At 31.7% G+C, this 23618-nt stretch overlaps 1 protein-coding gene across 7 annotated transcripts in view; it reads right to left on the reverse strand.

The window, feature by feature from the left end:
- Positions 1 to 23618, reverse strand: part of LOC129810236 (protein tramtrack, alpha isoform) — a 30713-nt gene that overhangs the window by 2328 nt on the left and 4767 nt on the right. For 2 of the 7 annotated variants that reach the window (XM_055860569.1, XM_055860567.1), the window contains exons 2-6: positions 19428 to 19832; positions 18478 to 18924; positions 17854 to 17967; positions 16208 to 16316; positions 7656 to 9031 (exon numbers count right to left, since the gene is read on the reverse strand). In XM_055860569.1, the coding sequence (XP_055716544.1) occupies positions 8274 to 9031; positions 16208 to 16316; positions 17854 to 17967; positions 18478 to 18924; positions 19428 to 19565 (1566 nt within the window). In that variant the 5' untranslated portion in view covers positions 19566 to 19832 and the 3' untranslated portion in view covers positions 7656 to 8273. Of the gene's footprint in view, positions 1 to 7655; positions 9032 to 11572; positions 15285 to 16207; positions 16317 to 17853; positions 17968 to 18477; positions 18925 to 19427; positions 19833 to 22511; positions 23084 to 23618 lie in introns of those variants that run through there. The other 5 variants (XM_055860566.1, XM_055860564.1, XM_055860568.1 and 2 more) reach the window with 4 other exon arrangements.

Below are 23618 nucleotides of genomic sequence, written 5' to 3' on the forward strand. Positions count from 1 at the left end.
TTTGTAAAATCACTAGAATTTCTTATTGCATAAATTCCAGATTTTCGGGAACTTGGTATAACTGGACTAAATCAAAAAGAAGTGAATTTTCAGACATTTTTTCTTTTCAATGAACTTTTGCTGGGTCCAAGGAGAATATTTTAATGAAAGAGATAAGTGGATTTTGACAATAATCTGACAAATTCAGGGAAGACAGAGAGATAGGGATGTAATTCGTACAACTAGACTTATCCTGTAAAATTTGGTAGTAAAGATTTATCGACATACACAGAGTATTAAGCTAAATATTCGCTAAAATATAATAGAAAAAATATAATATAAATAAATAAAGCTAAAATATAATAGAATATTTAGCTAAATATTAGAGCTAAATATTCTTGAGAATCAGTTGGAGTTTGTTTGGGCCTTAAATCGGTCTTCAGATTAGAGGTTTAGTCCAATTCCCGAAGTTCTTAAAATCCTATGTACAGTATACTCTCGCTCAATCGGCTCTTTCTCAATCGGGCGACAAATTTTGTTGACAATTTTCACGTTTAATTATGAAGCTAATTCGATCAAATTCACTGTAGTTCTTTCTATTTTATCGTGATTCTTTATAATTGAGCGCTTTTTGTGGAATTTACATAGGCTTTGACGGTCAATTCTATCGCTAAACCGGATGACATTTTGCCCCATATTCCCGATTGAGAGAGAGTCTACTGTAGCAACCAATTTTATTAGTTTTTCAGATTCTAATAGAGCATTTGTCCTTAATAATCCAAGCATAAGTCAAAATTTTCCGAAACATTTTGATTGATAAGAAATTAGAGGAATTAAGCCCTCTGGCTAAACCTTTAGATCTGAAGCCCGTGTAGGGCTTAGCAATATGGTTTAACTCTAATTTCTTATCAGTCAAGATTTTTTGAAATATTTTTGGTCAAGATTGGATTATTAAAGACAAATAATCCACTATAGATTCTAAAAATCTAATGAAATTAGTGGCTACTTAGGATTTTGATACCTCATAAAATGGGCTTAACCTCTAGTCTGAGATCGATTTATTGAGATAACACGAGTTTAATCAAATAATTCCACTACTTTCTTAAATGTTTTCAATTTAATATCTCAGAATTGTTAAATAGAATGTCTTCAGTAAATACCATATCTCTATTACCAAACAGGATCTGGGGACGGATTCTGCATATTTTCCAGAATTGTCATACAAAAAAAAAAACTAATGAGAAAAGTCACGAGTTAAAAATAACTTGATAAACTTTGTAATGAACAATGTAAGATTTATCGATTTTAAAGCCAAATCCTATGCAAGTATCCAACTTAAACTGTCCCAGTTTGTTCATTTATACGAAATCTTTCTACAGTATGACAATTCTCATAGATATGCAGAATTACCTTTATTTCAGTGAATGAAAGTGAGTTCTTGTTACATCTTTCACTCATCAGATAAACATTTCGTCGCTTTCGTCGGCTCCAAAGAAGAGTATTGTGAGTCTACTTACAATAGTATAAAAATACTATCTTTTTATACTATTGGATTCAGAAATCTTAGATCTAAGTACATCCCCACAAAATTTTATGTTCATTAAGATAAGATATTGCCGCAAAAGTTACAAGAAAAAAATACTGCAAATAACTTAAAAGTAGCGTTAACCAGAAGATATTCAATGCGTATGTATGATAAAATATAGTTTCTGAAAGTATACTACTGAAGCTGAAAGTATATACAGTAGACTCTCGCTCAATCGGCTCTTTTTCAATCAGGCGCAAAATTTTGTTGGCAATTTTCACGTTTAATTATGAAGCTAATTTGCTCAAATTCGCTGTAGTTCTTATTTTATCGTGATTCTTTATATTTGAGCACTTTTTGTGGAATTTACAATGATTTCGATACCCAAATCTCTCGGTCATTTGGATGACATTTTGACCCATATACCCGATTGAGAGAGAGTCTACTGTAATTGCAGTGAAATATTTTAAAAACAAATTTTAACTGTCAAGTCAAAACTTTTTAACCTCTTTTGTAAAGTTTACATTTTAGACTTATAATAATGCTCAACGTATAATAAATTTTGTTTTGCAAACATCTTTTTGACAACTTAGTGAGAGTGAAAGAGATATAAATCTAGTAATCTTATTCACTGTCATAGGAAATTTTGAAAGCATGTTTACAAACAAAAGTTATTATGCGTTGGGAATATATCTACATTTCATTTACACTCATAGATAATGTTGAAAACAGGTTTACAAACAAAAATTATTGTGCACTAGGCGTATAAAAAATTTCCGCTCCTCTAGTAAAATTTCCGTAAGAGTGAATAAGATCGACATCTAGTCATCTCTGTCCATCTCATAAGTAATTTTGAAAACATGTTTAGAAACAAAGGTTATTTCGTGTTGGGCATAGTCCCTCTTGTTTTGTAAACATGTTTACGAAGCAAATGTCATTGTGCAAGATGACTAGATGTAGATTTCACTTACTGTAATGTCACATAGGATGAACATGGAAATGTGGAACATATCGCCATGTCGGACAAACTGATTTTAATTTCGGCCAGACTCTTAAAACTTAAATAAAAATAAATTATTTTAAGAGCACTTTAAAATTTAACCCTCTAACGGTGTTTTCTTTAATATGTGAAAAAAAGTTCTAAAATAATGTTTTCTAGGATAATTATGATCCAATAAACTCGAAAAAAACCATCCATTCTTCATTATCTCTTAGTTTAGGCGCTAGGATAGAAAATATAAAAATTTTTTGAAACTCTTTTTGCTTCTAAAATTCAAATTTTTAGTTTTTTCAAATTTTTTAAATAAAATATACAAAGTAGAATGACATATCTTTCAGTAAAAAATAAATGTATTTTAGTCAGATAACTTTAAATCGGTATTTTTATGGAAATTGGAAATGAGTTTTTGTGCACAAATATTTTTTGTTGCTTTTTCTCTGACCTGTCACACAAAACTGGGAATAGCAACTAAACGAAGAGTCAAAATGAGTTCAAACTTTCAAGAGATGTTTATAAGACTATTACCGAGGACACTATAGCACTTTTAAATAAATAAAACCTTTATTGTCGCTGTAAATGTAATTTTTGTGAAGACCGCCTGGAGGCGGTCTTACCCGTTCGTTAGAGGGTTAATAAATTTTTACTAGAAAATTAAAATTGCAGCTTCCAAATTGGTTTGTCCGAAATACCACGTTGTCCGACTTTTTAACAATTGTGGCTCAAACACAATAATTTTGTTTTGTAAAACATGTATTTGAATTTGACATTTCAACGAGAATATGGGCTAAAATTTACTTCTAATCATCTCGCCCATCTCGCTCACTCTCATAGGCTGTTTCGAAAACATGTTTACAAAACCAAAAATTATTGTGCAATGCTCATTATGATAATAATTTGTTAAACTGCATCTCATGATCGATATAATTAAAAGATTAGTTTTCAATGTAATAAAAGGCTGTTGATAATTTAATATGAAATTTATTACAATAAAAAATCATTCATTTCCGTTTTTTTCTGTAATTTCTTTCACACCGTGTTAAATTAAATTTTCAGTGTATTCTTACAAAGCATTTTTCTTCTATTTTCAGTGGTTTTTTTCTCTTCCTCGAGTGGATGACATATATAAAAGTTCGATAAAAAACAGGTAAATACTTTTTCTCATTTTAATCTTGGGTTTTGTTTTGCTTTATTAAAAAAGAACAAAATATGATTCATCTTTTATACAAATGATTTTTTTTGTCTGACTTGTTGTAGGTGTAAATACAAATATATATAAAGATTCCATCTGCTTTTTTTGTTTAATAATATTAATTTTTTAAATAATTAAATTCACACGCACACAAAACACACAAAATTGTTTTAATTTTACTTCATCGCGAAGCAGTTTTTATATTTTTATATTTTTCTTTGCAATGTTTTTTTCACGTTGTTTTCCCTTTCAATATTTTGTTGTGTGCGAAAAATACAAATTAGACTAAAAGTATTCACTGGACAAGGGTTTTCAGAAAAAAAAATAGGTGGTTCTTGTTTTCGCGATTTTTTTTTCAATAACAGGGATAACGGGTGGTATATTGTTGTGAAAAGAAAAATAAATTGCCAATTGTCCCTCTTTGAGGTTCTTTAATTATACAACACTAGAATTATTAGGTTATATGTAGGTGATTGTAAAAAAAAAGGTTTATTTAACCACACCCGTTAATTAGGACTTTTTTAATTCCTTCATTATAACTTCTTCCATGCATTCTCTCTCTCTCTTTCAAAAATATAATCATTGCACTGTTCTTAATGTTGAAAATAGACTTGAAATTTTTTTTTATCAAAATATTAAAAAAAAAACAAAAAAAAATGAAAATCGGTTTTTACAGCACGTGAAATTTCTTTTGTTTTAGCCTATTCTATATATATATTTTTCTTCATTGAAAATAATTATAGTAGAAAATAGAAAATAATTAATAATATTTATAATATTTCCAAAATAAAAACTTTATTACTAGAGTAATATATTGCTTTTAAGTTTTTTTTTCTTTAAATTACTATTTTTACTGAAGATTTTCCTTCATGGTTGCTTCTTTCTTCTCCTTTTTTTTCGATAAATTATTTATTCTTTTTTGTTATTACTCTGTTTTTCTCTTTTTACATCTCCATTGTACAACTGCAATGGCACAAATCTTTTAATTTAAAAGATTTGTTTTCGGTGAAGCAAAAATAGACTACAAACTGACCAATTTTTTTTAGTGTGTTTATGTGTAACAAACCATCTGTTCGTGTTAATACAATAACCACTCAAAATTAGAGAAAAAATATACAAAAAAATGTTTTAAGGGAAAAAAGGTAAAAGTTCTATACAAATTATATTTATACTAAAGATAGTGTTTCTTCTCCTTAAAAAATTGTTATTTTGTTGCTTTCGTTACTGTTGTATATTTTCTTTTTTTTAATTCTTTCACGTTCTATTTTTCACGGTTTTTGTGCAAGTACTTTTTGTGTTTATGCAATTCCTCTTTACACGAAAAACTTGTTGTTTTTATTTACAGAAGAAAGAAGATTATTAACATTATTCAAAAATAATAATTATCACAAAAATTGTATAAATCAAATCGAAATATTATTTTTTCGATTTTTTGCTATTGTGAGTTTACTCGTATTTCGAGTTTATATTAAAAAAAAAAACAGAGGTGTTAGCAAAGCTTAGCTTTTCATTCTAGTAATATTTTCACTCTTTTTTTTTAAAGGTATTTTCCGCTTCCAAAAAATAAATGTGTAAGATACTAGGGCAATTTTTCAGGGTATTGTTTTTTTTTATTGATAAAACCTTTCCCATTTTACAATTAAAAAAAATTCACTTTATTTAAATTAAATTGAGAACATAGTATAGTTGTTTTTTATTTCAAGTAACATAATTCAATTGGGACTAAGATTTCTTTTAATTATTTTTTTCTCATTTTTACTACTCCATGGCATTTACTTCAATTTCTTTTTAATTATTCACTTTACAATTTTCCTCAAAATGATTAATTTATTCTAATTTGTACTTTCTTTTTTTACGTGATAGTTTTTTTTTTAAATTTTTTCTCATATTTCTTTATTTATTTTGTAGTTGTGGAGAAAGAAAAAAATGAATTTTGATTTTATTTTTTGATTTGTCTCCGGTACAGCTTTTAGGATTAGGAAAATTTCGTGAAATCAAAATTGATAATCAATCGTTTTGGATATACAGTAGACTCTCTCTCAATCGGAAATATGGGGCGAAATGTCATCCGGTTTATCGATAGATTTAGGCACCAAAGCCTTTGTAAATTTCACAAAAAGCGCTCAATTATAAAGAATCACGATAAAATAGGTAGAACTACAGCGAATTTGAGCAAATTAGCTTTATAATTAAACGTGAAAATTGTCAACAAAATTTTTCGCCCGATTGAAAAAGAGCCGATTGAGTGAGTCTACTGTATCCATCTTACTTTTTCGCACTCTTCTTCTTCTTCTTCTTTTAACCATCATAAGAAATTGAATTTTACAGTAGACTCGCTAATTCGCACTTTCTGCGTCCAGTTTAATCTTGAAAAACTTTAGCCTTAGATTTTTCAAACCATTTGCTGACGTTTTCAAGATTTTAGTGAAGAAAGGCCATTTTTGTATATTAAACAGAAAAAAATATTTTGTGAAATTGTTCGTAAATGTTTGTGAAATCCTATGGAGGATTTACGAAATGCTCGTGAATCATATAACCCACAAACAAGTTTGTAAAATTTTGTACTTTTTTCACAAACATTGTTCGTAAAATGATCATTTGACGAACATTTTTTGTACTTTTACAAACATTTGTTCGTAAATGTTCGTAAACACACAAAAAAAATTTCATAAAATTTTGTCATTTGTTCGTAAATTTTTGCCAGACAAACAAAAATACGGACAAATGACAAAACTTTATGAAATTTTTTTCGTGTGTTTACGAACATTTACGAACAAATGTTTGTAAAAGTACAAAAAATGTTCGTCAAATGATCATTTTACGAACAATGTTTCTGAAAAACGTACAAAATTTTTTGTAAGTCCACCATAGGACTTCACAAACATTTACGAACAATTTTACAAAATATTTTTTTCTGTGTAGAGGCCTTGTCGTATACAGTCTACTCTCGCTAATTCGGCTCTTTTAAGATTGGGCTACTTTTTAATTCGGGCAGAAGTTACATTTGAAAAAAGTTTGTTCATTGTTCAAGTTTGATTATGATTATGAAATGAAGTAAAAATGCTCAAATTTGCCTTAGTTTTGATGTGATTTCGCATTATTTAAGGATTTTCATGAAATTTACAATATAATATGAGTATGTAAACTTGATATGTGTGTGCAGATTAATACAGTAGACTCTCACTCAATCGGCTCTTTTTCAATCGGGCGGAAAATTTTGTTGACAATTTTCACGTTTAATTATGAAGCAAATTTGCTCAATTTTGCTGTAGTTCTTCCTATTTTATCGTGATCCCTTATAATTGAGCGCTTTTTGTGGAATTTACAAAGGCTTTGACGCCCAAATTTATCGATAAACCGGATGACATTTCGCCCCAAATGCCTAATTGAGAGAGAGTCTACTGTAAAAAACCGTTGCACTTCAAAAAGTTTGTTGCCCAAATTTCTCTCTAATTCGGGTGACATTTTGGCCCCAAATGCCCGAATTTCAGAGAGGCTACTGTATTTTAATTCATTTTGAGTACGAATGAGATGGACTTAAGCCCTACACCTTGGAATCAATTTTTGTCAAGTTACATTTTTGACAGAAATTTGACGTTTCTACCTACAGCACTGCGTAGGCAATTTCCTGCAAAAAAAGCAATTTTTGATGAAATTTATTCTCAATATTTAGAGGCCTTTATGGCCTCTACACATTGGTAGCAATTTTTGTCAAAAATTGCTTTTTTGAAGGAAATTCCCTGCAGCGTTGTAGGGGGAAACGTCAAATTTCTGTCAAAAACGCAATTTTTGACAAAAATTGCTCCCAATGTGTAGAGGCCATTATGCAAAACGTTTGAGAAAGAAAGAGATGTGAATTTTGAATTAATGAAATTTTCCTGATCCAAAATCTGACAGAGGTATAAAAAATATTTCAGAAAATTGGTTTAGTCGCAAAAAGCGATGATTGGCTTGATAGTTAATTCATTTTAAAAATTTATTTTGCAAACCAAAATTTTTTGTTTTACTTTTAAAATTTAGTTAGGCTAATTTTGGGGATACTGGATTTCTGTTTTTTTTCTCTTGTTTTTCAAAATTTGTATTTCAGACTTTGGAAGAAAGTTGAAAGAATTGTGTAAATGTGTAAATATTTTTTTTGTACAACAAAAAAAGGAAAAGAAAAATAGTCAGTCAGATTGTTGTTCATTTAAGGCACTTTAGCACCACAGGGGTCTCTCTTTCAGAAGTTCCTCTCAAATTTTATTGCTTCTGGGCTCTTTCTTCCTGATCCTTATTTTGTTTTTTAGTGTTTTCTGTTTTTTTTTGGCGCATTAGTGGTTTCTTTTGTGCTTGTTCCTTGTGGGAGAAGAAAGGATTCGAGAGATTCCTTGTCATTTTCACACTGTTTTTGTTTTAAATGGAGATTTTCTGGATTTTGTGGTTTCCGGATTTCTCCATTGGCAATTTTTTTTTTTAAATTTTTTTTTAGCTTGATGGATCACAGGAGATCACTGGGTGTTTCATCTCTAAAAAAACAAGTCCAAATGTCTTTCCTTCATCTCGTTGATTGTTCTTGTTTTAATTTTTCTGTTGTTTCTCTCTCACTGAGTTGTTGGCATTGCAGTCTCAATTTTTTCCATCTTAGGAATTGAAGCATTATCAATTCCAGCACCCACGAGGAAGTTCAGGGGATAGACACAGTCCTTGGGCATATAGCACTCATGTGTTGTCTTCATATGATTTTTCATTTTGTCTGGCCTCGAGAATTCTTTACCACATACAGGACATGGGAAGACTTTGCGTTGCGTACCTTCGTGGTAGAGAAAGGCATGTCGCTGGAAGCTGTATTTGTTTTTGAACGTCTTCTGAATATTATCCTTGGCACATTCTGTACACTGGTAGACACCTTCATTGATGCTGGCATAGCGGAAGAGATTGAGTCCTCGTACACTCATTTCTGTCAGCTGTTCTGCGGGATCATCAACGGCCGAATTGGCTTTCCGCCGTATCCGTCTACGGACTGGCTGTCGTGTTGATCCTGACGTAGGTGTACTGATTGTTGTTGTTGTTGATGCCGTTGTTGTGGTGGCTGAGGCAACTGAGCTGCTGGTGGCAGGTGTTTCGGCGGGTGGTGTCATTGCCAGTGTGGCGGGTGATGAGTGAGACTGCGGAGATGACGCTCCCTCAAGGGTTGGTGAGTTGTTGTTGAGGGAGTCATGTTGCAATTGTTGCAGTGCATTGGGCAAACTCATCGCAGTAGTCTGTGTGATTGGATTTACCCGGATCTTTATAGATTTTCCATCTTTAGATTCCTGTTTCGGCACCACATATCCCGCCATTGATTCTCTATTCCCATCATCTACAAAAGCACCATTCAAATAAAAAAAAAAGAAAATACTAAAATTAAAAAAAATAAAAATAAAATGTACAAAAAAAAAGGAATGAAAATCAAAGCATAGGGTAAATGTCCTAATTCAAAACCATTTCCAGACGCTTAAACTTTGACAGAAGATTCAATACATTAAGTTCATATTTTTTCTGAAAGGAATTACATAAATTTGCTCCTTGACTCTTCTAGAAAGCTAAATACTCTTTTAGAAAGAAAAATGCGCGAGTGTAAAATGCTTCTATTGGAAACAAATTAATCCAAATGGAGACAAGGGAAAATTTCTAATTGGAGACAAACAGTGTAAGTGAAACCGCGACGAAAACCTTGTTGAGTTGCTCTTGAGTGCAGGATTTGTTCTTATTCCTGGTCTTTTCCCTTTTCCCATCTAAAACAATAAGAAAATCTCTCCAAAAAAAATCATATTTCCGGGGTTTCCTATTGAAGCATTTGTAGACACTTCAGAAAAACCCTTTTTGTTCACGAAATAGGTAATTATTTCATTTGAAAACTTCACGTACCGTTAACAATGAAGATTAGCACTTAATTTAACTACACAGTAAAAAAATTAACACTATTATAGTGTATAATCTTTCACACCACTATTATAGTGTTAAATTTGGAAAAAGTGTTAAATTTAAAATTGTTGAATTTAAAAATTGTTGAATTTTTATGTGTAAACTCAAAAATTGTCGAATTCTGTTTATTGTTGAATTTTCTTTTCATTTCGAAGATTTTGATTTTTTTGCCTTTTTAGACATTTTTATTAGTTTTTCCTGTACTCGGGATCCCCCCTAATGTGAAATGATTACATTTGATGCTCGGATCTTCACGATATACTTATTATGCATATAAATATTTGATGTTCTATATGACTTTTGCTCAATGAAAAGCATCTCGGCTGAAGTATAAGTCTTAATTGGAAATTCAACAATTTTTACACAACTTTTATTTAAAAATTCACTAACTTTGGTTGAAATACACAAGGCTTCACACTATAATAGTGTTAAAAATTATGATCAAACTATAATAGTGTTAATTTTTGATCATGTGACAAAAAATACCATAAAGTTGTGTATTTTTTCACACTATAATAATGTGAAAAACTGTAATCATACTATAATAATGGTAATTTTTAGAACTTGTCAAACAGTTTTAAATCACGAAACATTGTTGAAAAATTTTTATGATTATAACAGTGGGAAATTTTACACAGATCGCAATTAAATAATTAATTTATTCGATTTCACACTATTATAGTGTTAAAATTTTACACATTTTCAAATTAAACAATATTGTTGAAAATTTTTCAACTATAATAGTGGTAATTTTCAATCACGTGACAATAAATTACCAAAATGTTGTGCATTTTTTTAAACATTTTTAAATTAACCAACTAAAATGGTCGATTTTGCACTATTATAGTAGTAAATTTTTACACATTTTTTTACTGTGTAAAATTAGCCAGAAATATGACATAAATGTTAAACAAAACGAATAAACAACAGTCAATTTATTGTGTTTTTCATTGGAAAACATGGTCGATTGATGAAAAATTCAATGGTGAAAAGGGTTTGCGGAAACTTCGTATTTTACATGTTCGTATTGCACTTTTCGTATTGCGGAAATTTCGTATTCTAGTACATTTCGTATTTTACCATTTCGTATTTCACATTTCGTCTTTCATACATTTTGTACAAAAATTGAACATTTTGTCTGCCATATATTTTACACAAGCATATCAACCAATAAAATAATAAAATTGCAGTTCTATGGGTTTTGGGGTTTAAAGTCGAACTTCATAAGCTCTAATTATCCGTATTGCCTGTTCGGGGCTAAGAGAATTTTTTTGTGTTTTTGGAAGATATCAGTATCGCCTGTTGGGCAAAGGGAATTTTTCTGTGCTTTGGGAAGTTATCTGTATCGCCTGTTGAGGCAAAAGAAAATTTTGTGTTTTGGAAAGTTATCAGTAGCGCCTGTTCAATTTTTGTACAAAATGTATGAAAGACGAAATGTGAAATACGAAATGGTAAAATACGAAATGTACTAGAATACGAAGTTTCCGTAATACGAAATATGCAATACGCACATGTAAAATAAGAAATGTAAAATACGAAGTTTCCATATCCCGGTGAAAAGGTACACTTTTAATTTTTCTGAGAAATTAACAAATTAAAATTTCTGAATATGCATGGATTTTCGCTTTATTTGGAGCAAAATTACCTAAATAATGAAACTGAGGTATAGGAAATATATAAATATAGTAATTTAGTACTGTATTTATCATGAAAACAGTGACGTTTCCATTTGGAGTAGTGAAAAATTTCCATTTGGAGCAGGGTTTGAATTAGCTTAATTTACCCTAATTCACAGTCGAAACCAAAAGACAAACCAAAACAAAATGAGGAATATTTGAACGAAAAGTAAAAGCAAACTTGAAATAAATTTCAAATTAAATTTTGATTACTTTTATTTACTAATTTTTGCCAAAAAAAAAAAATATAGATGTATATATAGATGTAAATTATATTTATTGGGTGTATTGTGTTCTAAATCATTTTGATAAAATTACTTCATTTTTTATCTCTCTTTTCTTTTTAGTTTATATCATCAGCATTGTGTTGTGTGTATTTTTCTTTTAAAGAGACATAATACATAATAGAGAATAATAAATTACACCTTTACAAAATAAAAACCCATAAATTAAATTAAAAATTAATAACGTATTGGAAGGTTTTTTTCTTCATTTTCTTTTTATCAGCTTCATCCATTTCTGTCTTCTATATATAAAAAAAAATATTTCCTCTATGCGTATCATTACACGCCTTGCAAATTGATAGTCCTTTTTCTATTGGGAGGATACTTCAATATTAAAAAAAATATGTATTGTGCAAAAATGTACAAAGAAATATAATAATAAAAACAAGTAAAACATAATAAATCTTTGAGTGCACTTGTGGAAATAAAAATTATATAAAATTGAGAAAGTTTTTCTTTTGTTGTTGCTTTCCAATAAATATTAATTTTTTATTTATCTTTGTTTGGAAAAAAAAGAATAAAATCTTATGGGTGTTAATTACACAAAATAAAAACAAGAAAAAAAAACATTGGATTGTGTTTGCTTGTTCCAAAGTCTACAATAACGCAAATATATATGCAAAACTTTTTAATCAAAATTAATCGTTATTTTAATTTCCTGATTGAAAATTTGATGTGCATTTTTTCACACTTTTGCTGTAATTATTTATTCTTTTTTTTATAAACCATTTTAATATAAAATTAATTACTATTTTGTATAGTTGTTTCTTTTTTTTCATTTCTCTCTCTACTAACTAAATTGCACTATCTATGTAAAAGACTAAGAAAAATGAAAATTCTACAAATAAAAAAAAGAAAAATAGGGGGTTTTTAAAAATGAATTATTGTTTTTTTTGTTAACAAAACCAAAATAATGAACATAAGATAAATATTTAATTGTTTTCTCCTTGATTTATTTTACCTGGAAAAGGTCTGAAGAACTTTTTCAATGTTTTGTCTTCACATTTTTTAGTTCGTTACTTTTAATTTTTGTTGTTTTAGGCGCATTGTGTATTTTTTAAAATTTTTCTGTTAAAGAATTTGTTGTCTTCGTATTTCCGCATAATATTCCAGTTGATCATTTTCAGAAAATAAAAGTGATGGATAAAAAAAAGAAAAGATTATTAGAATCTTATATGCAAAAAATGAACTCTCACCATTATTCCATTGCTCAAAATATCCAAAAATTCATAGATTTTTTTTTAATATTTGTATTTTATTTGTAAATATTTAAATTTTTTATAAGATATTTAATTTTAACGTGGTTTCTAATTCAAAATCAAATTAAAACTGGAAGATTACATTATTTTTTGATTTTTAAATTTCTAATATTAGATTTTATTGGGAAGAATATTTCAAGGCATCTTTTTTCAGTCTGTTTATATTTAGCATTGTATACTTTGTTATATTTTTTATCAATAGTTTTTTCCTCTTTTTTTTTTCTTTTACTTTATTGTCGTCATTAATTACTCAATTTGATATCAAATGATTTGATAAGGCCTCTCGTAAGTGTTTAAAAAAATTCACGGTGAACATTTTCAACTTGGAGCTTGAATCATTCGGTGAGAAGCATCATTGTATGATTAGCTCTTTTGTATCTTTCTCTTATCTTGGTTTCTTTCCACCTTTTACACAGTTTCTTATATTTTTTTTCACTTATTACTTTATCGTGTTAATTTTATTACAGAAAAAAAGTGCCGTACACTTGTTTGGATCACAGGATGTCAGTCCCAGTTAATATATATTTTTTCATTATAATATTTCATTTAATTCTATATTTCTTTGTCTTCATTATTTGACTCACAAAAAATTAAAAAAAAAACAGATATAAGAATTTTTACTTCGCGGATGCTAAATTTTTGACCAAGATAATTCAATTTATTTTTCTTCGGAAAAGTCGATAGGAAAAAGAGTAATATTAAATGGAACATGGACATATTAATTAGTTCTTCTTTAAAAAAAAAATAACAACTTTATGGTATATCTTTTTTTTTTGAATTTTCATTTTTAATTTCTTCCTTCTCCTCTAAGTATAGATAACAATTGTACTCATTTTCTACAAAATATTATTATATTAGTTTTCATTGATTGTTTTTTCTCTTTTTTTTATTATAAACACTATAATTTTTTTTCTATGGTCGCTAAATATTTTGATCCATTGTTTTTTTTTAAATATTCTCCATCTTCTTTGTATATCTCTGTCAATTTTGATTTTATTTTTTGTTTTGTTAGAAATTGCGTAGTTTTTTCCTTATACTCCTTTGATTATTAAATTATTAAATGTTTCTTTTTTTTTATTACACAGTAGTTCTATAAAAATACCCTTTTGAAGGAATGATATTTTTTTTTATAAATCATAAATTTCTAATTTAACAATTTTTAACGTATTATTGTTTTTTTGCTTCCTTGTTTCCATCCCATCTTAAGCGCTGCCACTGTTAACAGCCACAATATTTTAGATAATAATAATTTTCTTTTTATAATAACTTTTTTTTTCTCACTTAGCACTTTATCTATCCCACGGAACTGTACAAGTTCTCTCAAAAAAAAAATCATACATATTTTTTTTTTATCTCGTCTTATAAATTTTAATAAGTTCTACTTGCAATTTAAGGTACACAGGTTGATTGAAAGTTACTTTTTCACTTTCGCATCAAAGTCGCACGATGGTGCGCGACGAATTGTGGATTGAGAAGGAAAGAGGTGGAAAGTGAAAAAGGATTTTTTTTTGCTTCTCACAAGGTTTCTTCCTTTGTCAATTTTTCTTTTTTTTTTGGGTTTTACTTCTTTACTGAATCCGCTCACTTTTATGAATCCTATTGACCCTGACTCGTGGCGGCTGAGACAGTTGCAGCGCCAGTTGCATTTGCTGAACTACTTTCCAATTTGTGGATAATCTTAACGTGGGCCGTCATATTGTCCTTTCTCGTGAATTCTTTGAAGCAGTAGGGACATGGGTAGACTTTGACATTGCGCTTGTGTGACGTAACATAGTGGCGACAGAAATTGCTGATGTGGGTATAAACGCGGGAGCATACTTTGCAGCGATACACATGATCGCCCTCTTTGGTACAGAAATCCCTGACGGAGCCCTCTGAGTCATCAATGATGTACTTTCCGCTGCGATTGCTCGTAATCTGTGGCTCAATCTTGATGGTGGTGGTTGATTGGGGGGACGTCGAGGAGGATGTTGAGGTGGCGGTCGTTGTGAATAGGTTGCTGCTGAAGATGTCAATAAAGTCATTGTTATTGAGGTTTCCAAAGACATTTGTCACTTGGAGGGTGTTTCCGCCAGTACCACCACTCCCCGTACTTCCACCCTGTTGCTCTCCTGAGATGCCATTTTGTTTCACTTTTGGACGTTTCTGTAGCTTTGGTAGGATTTTCTGGGGTGCCAAAATATGATGCTGCAGAATTGGCGTCAATTTTGGCATCTCCAACTGAACGGTGGTACTCCGTGTGCCACTAGATGTGGCCCCTCCGCCTGGTGTTGTCTGTTCGCCTGAAGGTGGGGGTGGTGATGCAGAATTGGGATCATACTTAAACTCTACAGGTTCATCGTATTCATCCAACATCAATTGGGGCTCCATAAAGGTGGCATCCATTGCACTATCGCCATCTGATCCATCATCGCCAAAGCAACGATCACCTGAAATTAATTAATTTAAAAAAAATCATATTTATCCAAATTTTCTATTCTATATCCAAAAAAAATAAGATATTTCATTTTTAAAATCTCTCCAAATGATCTTGAAATTTACTGTAAAAAACAATCAAAAACAACTCTTGATCTTTCACTTTCGCTCAAATGACAATGAAGTGTAGGAAAAGCTATAGGGATTTAAAGCCTTTTTGTTTCTGCATGTCGGTGTATCGAATTAAATCATATCACGTCGGCCAAAAATCCCTAAAGCTCTATTTTTCCCTAATTCGATTAATCATTTGATCGAGTTAGAAAGAAGGCAAGTCGCAAACGAAAAAAAAAGAAAAATTGCAAGAACAAGAGAGAGAGACAAAGTGAATCCGACTCACCTGCCGACTTGATTGATATTCGATCCGAACACTTTTTTGACTTTAAATATTACTTTGAATTAAATTTCTTTAAGGAAATACAAAAAAAAGTTTAAAGAAATCAATACTGATTGTTGGAATATTGAAAAGGCAAATAGAAAGATGAAAAAAAAAGAAGTTTCATATAGAGTATCACAAGATCGCGAAAAATCTCAAACACTACGACGCGCGTTGCTTTACAAATCCCATTAGCTTTTCCGACTTTTTTTTTGTTATCATTTTGCTTTTTATATTGTCTTTTGAAATATCTATTGGCTTACACTATTTTTTTTTATGTGATTTTTGTTACCCTGCGAGAGAGTAAGAATTTTATAATACAGCAATTGACTTTGGCGCTTTTGACGCCATGGGAAATATCCCTCATTTTTTTTTAACTCATACACAACTCATTCATTCCACAATCACACAAGACCTATCATTTAATATTCAAAGTCTCTGAATTTGAATATTTGATTAAAGTCTGTCTATCAATATGTTCACAAATACACTCTGATCACTTACCTGAGGTACTGTTGTCTTGATCTTTTCGCGGACTGGGTTCTTTAGACGTTGAGGCGGCGGGATGAGACGCTGATTTGCTCTGTTGCGACTCTGAAGTATCCATTGCTTCCTAAATAATCCAAAATAAGTGGAATTACTATATGTGCGCAATAAAAACGAAATACATAAAATATCGAAAAAGGATATACAGTAGAACTCCGCTATAGGCCATCGCTCTATAGGCCACAATTTATAGATCGTTGATTTCAAAACACTGATTTTAAGTTAGGTTATGTTTTTTAGTACGAGACATGCAATGTTGTCATACAGTAGACCCTCTCTCAATCGGAAATATGGGGCGAAATGTCATCCGGTTTATCGATAGATTTGGTCGTCAAAGCCTTTGTAAATTCCACAAAAAGCGCTCAATTATAAAGAATCACGATAAAATAGGAAGAACTACAGCGAATTAGCTTCATAATTAAACGTGAAAATTATCAACAAAATTTTTCGCCCGATTGAAAAAGAGCCGATTGAGTGAGAGTCTACTGTACTGTAATTATTTTAATATTTTTGGCAAACTTTATTGAGTAGTTGTGATAATTGTGATCCATAATGAAGAGAGCGAGGACAAGTACCACAATTGCAAAGAAAGTGGAAGCCATTGAGCAATTTCAATACTAAAAGTCGTTGATAATTTTAAAAATGACATGGACAATAGTGCGACCCAAGTGTCAAATCTGGAACCAAATATGGACTATAGCGAGGCTCTACTGTAAGTTAATATTGATGTTAACTTCACTCTGGCATACTAGACATTCATCTTGGTGAAACCGCGTCATAAATAGAGTATTTATTAATTGATTCTCGTGTTTAGGAATAATTTGAATACATCTTAATTGTATGCATTTGCTTAGTAGGGTTCTTGAGATTTCATAATGCAATAAAAAATATTGTTCAGTGCCAATTTTTTTCCAATTAGTGACAGGATAGCTTTGTTACGTAGCGAGTAAGAATTACAAGCAATGGTGTATATCGGTATATGACAAAAGTGACAAAGATCTCAATTTCTGTCACTCTCCGAAATGTCAAATATATCGTCGGTTGCGTCTACCTCTGTCGTATCTGCATTTCTTTTGTATTAGCATTTCACGCAAGAGGGGACGTCTGTATTGTAGCTTAAACCGAATGCAGATACAAAACAAATGCAGGTACGACAGAGGTAGCCGCAACCGACGATATGTTTGCAAAGAAAAGTTTGCGTTGTGCACTAACGAGAGCTTGAGCGGCATTTATTGTTGATAAGGACTGACAAAATTGCGAAGTGATGTTTTCACTGAATTCCGGATGCACAATCTAATTCTTAACTCTGTATATTTTTACTTAACCCTTTGTTAAGTAAGACCACCTTAAGGCGGGCATCACAAAAATCACATTAACTGCGATACTAGAAGTTTTTATTCATTTAAACTTGCTTTAATACTGACTTACTGACATTTCTTCTGAAGGTAAATGTAAATAAATGCAGTAAATGTTAATTTGAACGATGTAAATGTGTTTTGTCGATGCGTGCCTTAATACGTAGTAATTATTAGAGGCTTAAGTAGTCAAGTACAGCAAATATCAGATATCTAATCAATTGTTTCTTTCATTTCAGAGTTACTTACTTGATTGGAATCTTGATCAGCGTCTTCTCGGTTGGGGTTATCGTCAGATCCTTCATTGCCGGAATTTGAGTACATATCTGTACCCATTTTTACTTCCAACAGTTCAGGTGAGCCCTAGAAATTAGTTATTGATTAGATTCTTCAATTCCTTCAATTCATTCAAGTGTCTACGGAATAGGAGCAGTTTGAAAGATTTTGTCCCAGTCAACTTTAATAGAATGCATTTTTGGTCATTCGAGCCGATTTATTAACTACATTATTTTCTAAGATAAGTAGTTTAAGTGAGCCCTAGAAATTAGTTATTCATTGTATTCTTCAATTCCATCAAACCATCCAAATGTCTACGGAAAAGGAGCTGTTTGAAAGATCTTCTTGTTCAAGACAACTTTAATAGAATACATTTTTGGTCATTCGAGCCGGTTTATTAACCACATTCTTTTTTAATATAACTTTATATTAATATTAAGGTAAGTAATATTTTACGTCTTAGAATTTTACTAATAATTTTATAATTATTAAGTTTCTTAAAACAAAAACTGTAATGTTAACAAAGTAATTCTGTGATACGATTTTTTTTTAAAACTAAAACTCTTTTGAGTGCATATGAATCGTGTTAATACTTACTTGAATGAGATTATCGCGGGATTCGTAGTCATCATAGTCATTTCCTGCACCATTTGAACTGCCTGATAATTTCCGCGGTCTCCCTCGTTTCCGTTTAGGCATAGTTAGTGCACTGCCTAGCAACGGATTACTCAGAAGCATTCCTTGTTGTTTCCGTTGCGCCAAATATGGATGGATTCTGTGTAACTGAGGCGGGGGTGGTGTGTGAGCTGGACCCAAGGGTCTTTCATCATTTACTTCTGTAAGACCCTTTATCCGTAAGCTTTCGGCTACCCTCAGAAATGCCGTTAGTCGTTCTTGATCTACAGAAACTTCCCCTCGATACATAAAATCCAGTAAGCTCTTCATATCGGCAAAGGGTACATCTTTCAGTATAACGATGGGATGTTTTTCGGGGTGGTTGACAAACAGTGCCTGGAAATAGGGACTGCATGCCGATAACACCATCTGCAAAAGAGATGTGAGGGAAATATGAAAAAACAATCTGTTGTCCCTATATAAAATTTGGGGAAAAAAACAGATCACGGATAGGAGGAGCGAATGAAGTGGTTGCAGGGTTGATTGTGACACAAATAAATTAATTATTCCTATCAGTGTGTGTCAACAAAATGGGAAGAGAGACCCTGTTTGTTCGCCATGGCAGAGCAACAGAATGCCACGATAAGTCCTTTTCCGATAAACTCCTTATCACATGGCTGTAAAAACCTCCCCAGAAATTACTCATATCACAGTTGAAGCATATACAGAGTTTTTTTTTTTTGTTGTACTCTCCAACTCCCGATAGTGACTTGGCTTTTCTTTCTAAAGCACTTTTTTTCTATCAATGTCTATCGATTTTCATGAGCTCCTCGTGACCTTTTTCCCACAAAGTCTCTATCACAGTGCACTGTACTATAGCCTGTGCGATAGATCAACCTAAATCGAGGGAATAAAGCTTCGTTCTCACTTACCTTGTGAGCTTTGAGGTATTGTCCTTCGACGGCTAATGTGACATCCGTAAATGTTTCAGCATGTAGCAATTGATCGAAGACAGATAGTAAATTTGTTTGATGATTGTTCCATCGAAGACAAAATCTTTGGGACGTCATTTTGCTATTTATAAGAAAATATCTCTACTAAGATATTTTATAGGTGTAAAAGAAGAGATGAATAATACAAGGCGTTGTTTAACGCCTTCAGCCAGTTCCACGCAATTGTCTCTCCTCGTGAGCAATATCCTCTCAAACACGTCCAATTTACACCTTCCAATATTCAAAATGGAAGAACTTTGCGAAACACGTTGTCACAGTAAAACAAATTAATTGCTTCTCAAAATTGTTTCTGTGGTTTGGAAGATTCTCCTTTTGTCCCCTTCACTGTAAATAGAATAAACGATCAACAATGAATGAGAATTGGTATTGTTCTGCTTATGGTTGAATATAATTAGTTAGAAATATTGTTATTCTACATATTTAATTTAAAAAAAAATGGGAGGATTGTATGTAAGAAGTGGGATATTTCTAGATTTAAGATCGGATAGAATACGTTATAGATTTCTAAAAGGGTTAATACGATGACAGCGCCCTCGAACGAGAAAATACGATCCAGAGAAATATAATGTCTAAGGAATGGTATTTGTGGAATTCAAGTTGGACTTGATGTTTTTAAAATTTACATGCGAATTGAGTATTTTTTTTTCAAGATATTCTTCGTATTTCTCTTGTGGATTTATTGATTTATCCTTGACGATTGATTCTGTAGAATCCAACTGGCTCATTCCAGCACACTCTTCTCCTCCTTCAGTTAATCGCCTCCATCATCTCACTCTAATGAGCCTCAGAGAGCATAGAAAAAAAATTCAATGTATGGTACACATGTGCGACTACTCGTCTTATATATTTGATAGTCGCAAATTGCGTAATAAGATTCAAGAGAACACACACAGTCATGTGCTGAATCTACAGGTGTCGCTTTATTGATATCCCCTCATAGTTCTTTCTCTCTCTCACACTCAATACACCAACTGCAGGTTGTATGTGACTTTCAAGAGTCATAAATACACTTAAAACCTGAGTGGATTTTTCATCTCACTCACACTTTCTTCCATTCATGCGACTATAAGCAGTGAAGAAGTAATAATAAAAAGAGACAGGCAAAATATGAATGGACAGTTAGTAAAAAAAACAAAAATAATAAAACTCGCGGATAGAAAGAGAGGCATTATCTTATGTACAAAAGCTATACATCTTTCATTATGTAGGTGTACAACATTCTGTGAAATATTTTTTCTGACATTTTTTTTCACTATTTTATATACACTTCAACTTGAAATGTGAGCAAGTTTTAAATATGCAATTTTCTCTTGTCCAATTTATATACAATCATATGCAGAGTGATGAAATCTTGGTCAACTTTAAACGCGTTTTTTTTTGACCAAGATTTCATCACTCTGCATATGATTGTAAATAAATTGGACAAAAAAAAACGCGTTTAAAGTATATAAAAACACAAATGATACGAATGTTACATAGATTCTGTGTAACGTGTAGATAATTCAAAATAAACCATTTATTTTTAATGCAATTTTTCTGTAACTGAATAATGAAATTTTGTTTTTGTCTCATCTTTCTTCCGTTGTACATTGGCTATGACAATATTGTTGAATGTGGGTGATGGGTTAAGTGCTGATTGAGGGAGTGTCCCATAAGTTTTATTAAGTCTTTCGTGTGGACAGTACGAATAAATCTATCCTAAGAAAAGACTACAAAATCTAATAAGTTATAACTACTAGTTTTAAATCTTAAAACTAGTAGTTATAACTTATTAGATTTTGTAGTCTTTTCTTAGGATAGATTTATTCGTACTGTCCACACGAAAGACTTAATAAAACTTATGGGACACTCCCTCAATTACAATCATATGCAGAGTGATGAAATCTTGGTCAAAAAAAAACGCGTTTAAAGTATATAAAAACACAAATGATTCGAATGTTACATAGATTCTGTGTCACGTGTAGATAATTCAAAATAAACCATTTATTTTTAATGCAATTTTTCTGTAACTGAATAATGAATTTTTGTTTTTGTCTCATCTTTCTTCCGTTGTACATTGGCTATGACAATATTGTTGAATGTGGGTGATGGGTTAAGTGCTGATTGAGGGAGTGTCCCATTAGTTTTATTAAGTCTTTCGTGTGGACAGTACGAATAAATCTATCCTAAGAAAAGACTACAAAATCTAATAAGTTATAACTACTAGTTTTAAGATTTTCTTTATTAACAACTTTATTCTCGTGAATTATTCCGTAATTTGTCTTATTAGCATAACTTCTATAAAGATCTTTTGGATCTTTTCCTATAGTCAGATTTTAAGTGTGTTGGACAAATATAAAATGCGCAGCAGTTGAAAGGTTGAGATCCACTGCCTTATTTGTATTTTGAAGAATCCCAAAAAACATCCCACCCAATGATGTCCAAATTGAATTCAATATAGGAGTCAATAATACAAAATTGCGTCACGTCACTCTTTTATCCGAGTGGCCCCGCGAGGAAAAATTTGTGTGTAGCATAGAAAAAAGAAGTTTTGGTGCGGAGTATAGAGAGGCTCAAAAAATAAATGACTCACAAGTTTTTTTCCAGTATGGCACACTGTTAGATTTTGGTGGACAAACTATTTTTTTTTCTCATGTGGATCCTGCCGCCATTTTAGCGCGCGATCGCGCAATCCACGCGATCGTGGTGGATCTTCGTGACTTTTCTCACCCGATCCGGTCTTGTGTTTGCTCTCTCGTTTGGGCTTCGTGTGTGATTTTCACACACATACTACAGTAACTAAGTACTTAATTCTCAGTATTATTATCCTCCGCCCCAAGATTCTGCTTATTAAACTGGTAATTTTAGGGTGTGGGAAAGAAATGCAATCTTTACTGAATTCAACAGTTTTTTTTTTGATTTTACTGCATTATTAATTAAAACTACTACATATCCTTAATGTATGGAAGGGAAAATTGTTGCTTGTAATAACGTGGGAAATGTAATTGGATTATTGACATTTACCTTTAAAGTGACAATTTATTCTCTCTCACTCTCTTTACTGTCTCTGTATCTGTGCAAATTACTATAATTAACTTGGCATTCGTTGGGAGAAGAGAGATACGATTCAGTGAAATTCAGCCCCACAAGGACTTAACACTTTCACAGTTCTATCTTGTGTCACATGAATATACACTCACACTTTTATAGAAATTTTCCACAATTTGCGCCAGTAGCGCCTCCACAATTTTTCCCTGGGACATTTAGATTTTTCATCCAATGAAAAAAAATTATATATATATATATATATATTTCACTGTGGAAAGTCCTTAGATAAACTACCACTAGATGTGAGCAATGCGTTGGTGTTTCCACTAGTTTTGATTTCTGTGGGGAAATATATTTGAGCTATTTCAGGAGGGTAGAGTGGCACTGTGGTGAAAGACAAAAAAAGAAGTGTGCGATCACTCCTCGTAGGATATTAATACTGAGAGAAGAGTGCCATGTAGCACGAGAGTAACTCTCAGAATTGGGAGGGATGAAATTCTCCTCAAAATAGATGACGACACTGTATAAAAATTCCGCAGTCGCGAAGTCAAGCAGAATATCCCACCGTCATGGTTATTTACTGATGGGGCAAATATGTATACGTGCATGGATTGAAATTCCCCATGGAGTCACTCAGCGGGCTCTCACATATACATTGACATTGAGGTGGATATAGCGGGGAGAGCCCCAACATGGACGCCAAGTCAGCAAAGTTCCACATATCCCTTCCTTTTTCACTCTCTCACACCTTCCCTATCTTACCATTTCACTCTGGCTCTCATATTCAAATAGGATTGGGGTTAAGCCGTGGTTATATGTATCTCCCTTTAATCTCTCATTCTCACGATTCTCTCTTGGATACTTGTGGTTCTATTGAAGTCTCTCCTCTATGAGTGGGTAGGATAAAGCGCCTACTTTGCCTAGCCACACAATTGTGACAATTGAGTACATTCTACCATGTAGCAATTGATTGGACTTTTGACGAACTTATGCCCACTCTGATGGTGGTTAAAAAAAAATCATAAATGTTAATGTATATGTGTGGGGAGTTTTGTTCCATGCTCCACAGAGTAATGTGGAAGA

The sequence above is a fragment of the Phlebotomus papatasi genome, chromosome 1, assembly GCF_024763615.1.
Source record: "Phlebotomus papatasi isolate M1 chromosome 1, Ppap_2.1, whole genome shotgun sequence".
Taxonomy (NCBI): domain Eukaryota; kingdom Metazoa; phylum Arthropoda; class Insecta; order Diptera; family Psychodidae; genus Phlebotomus; species Phlebotomus papatasi.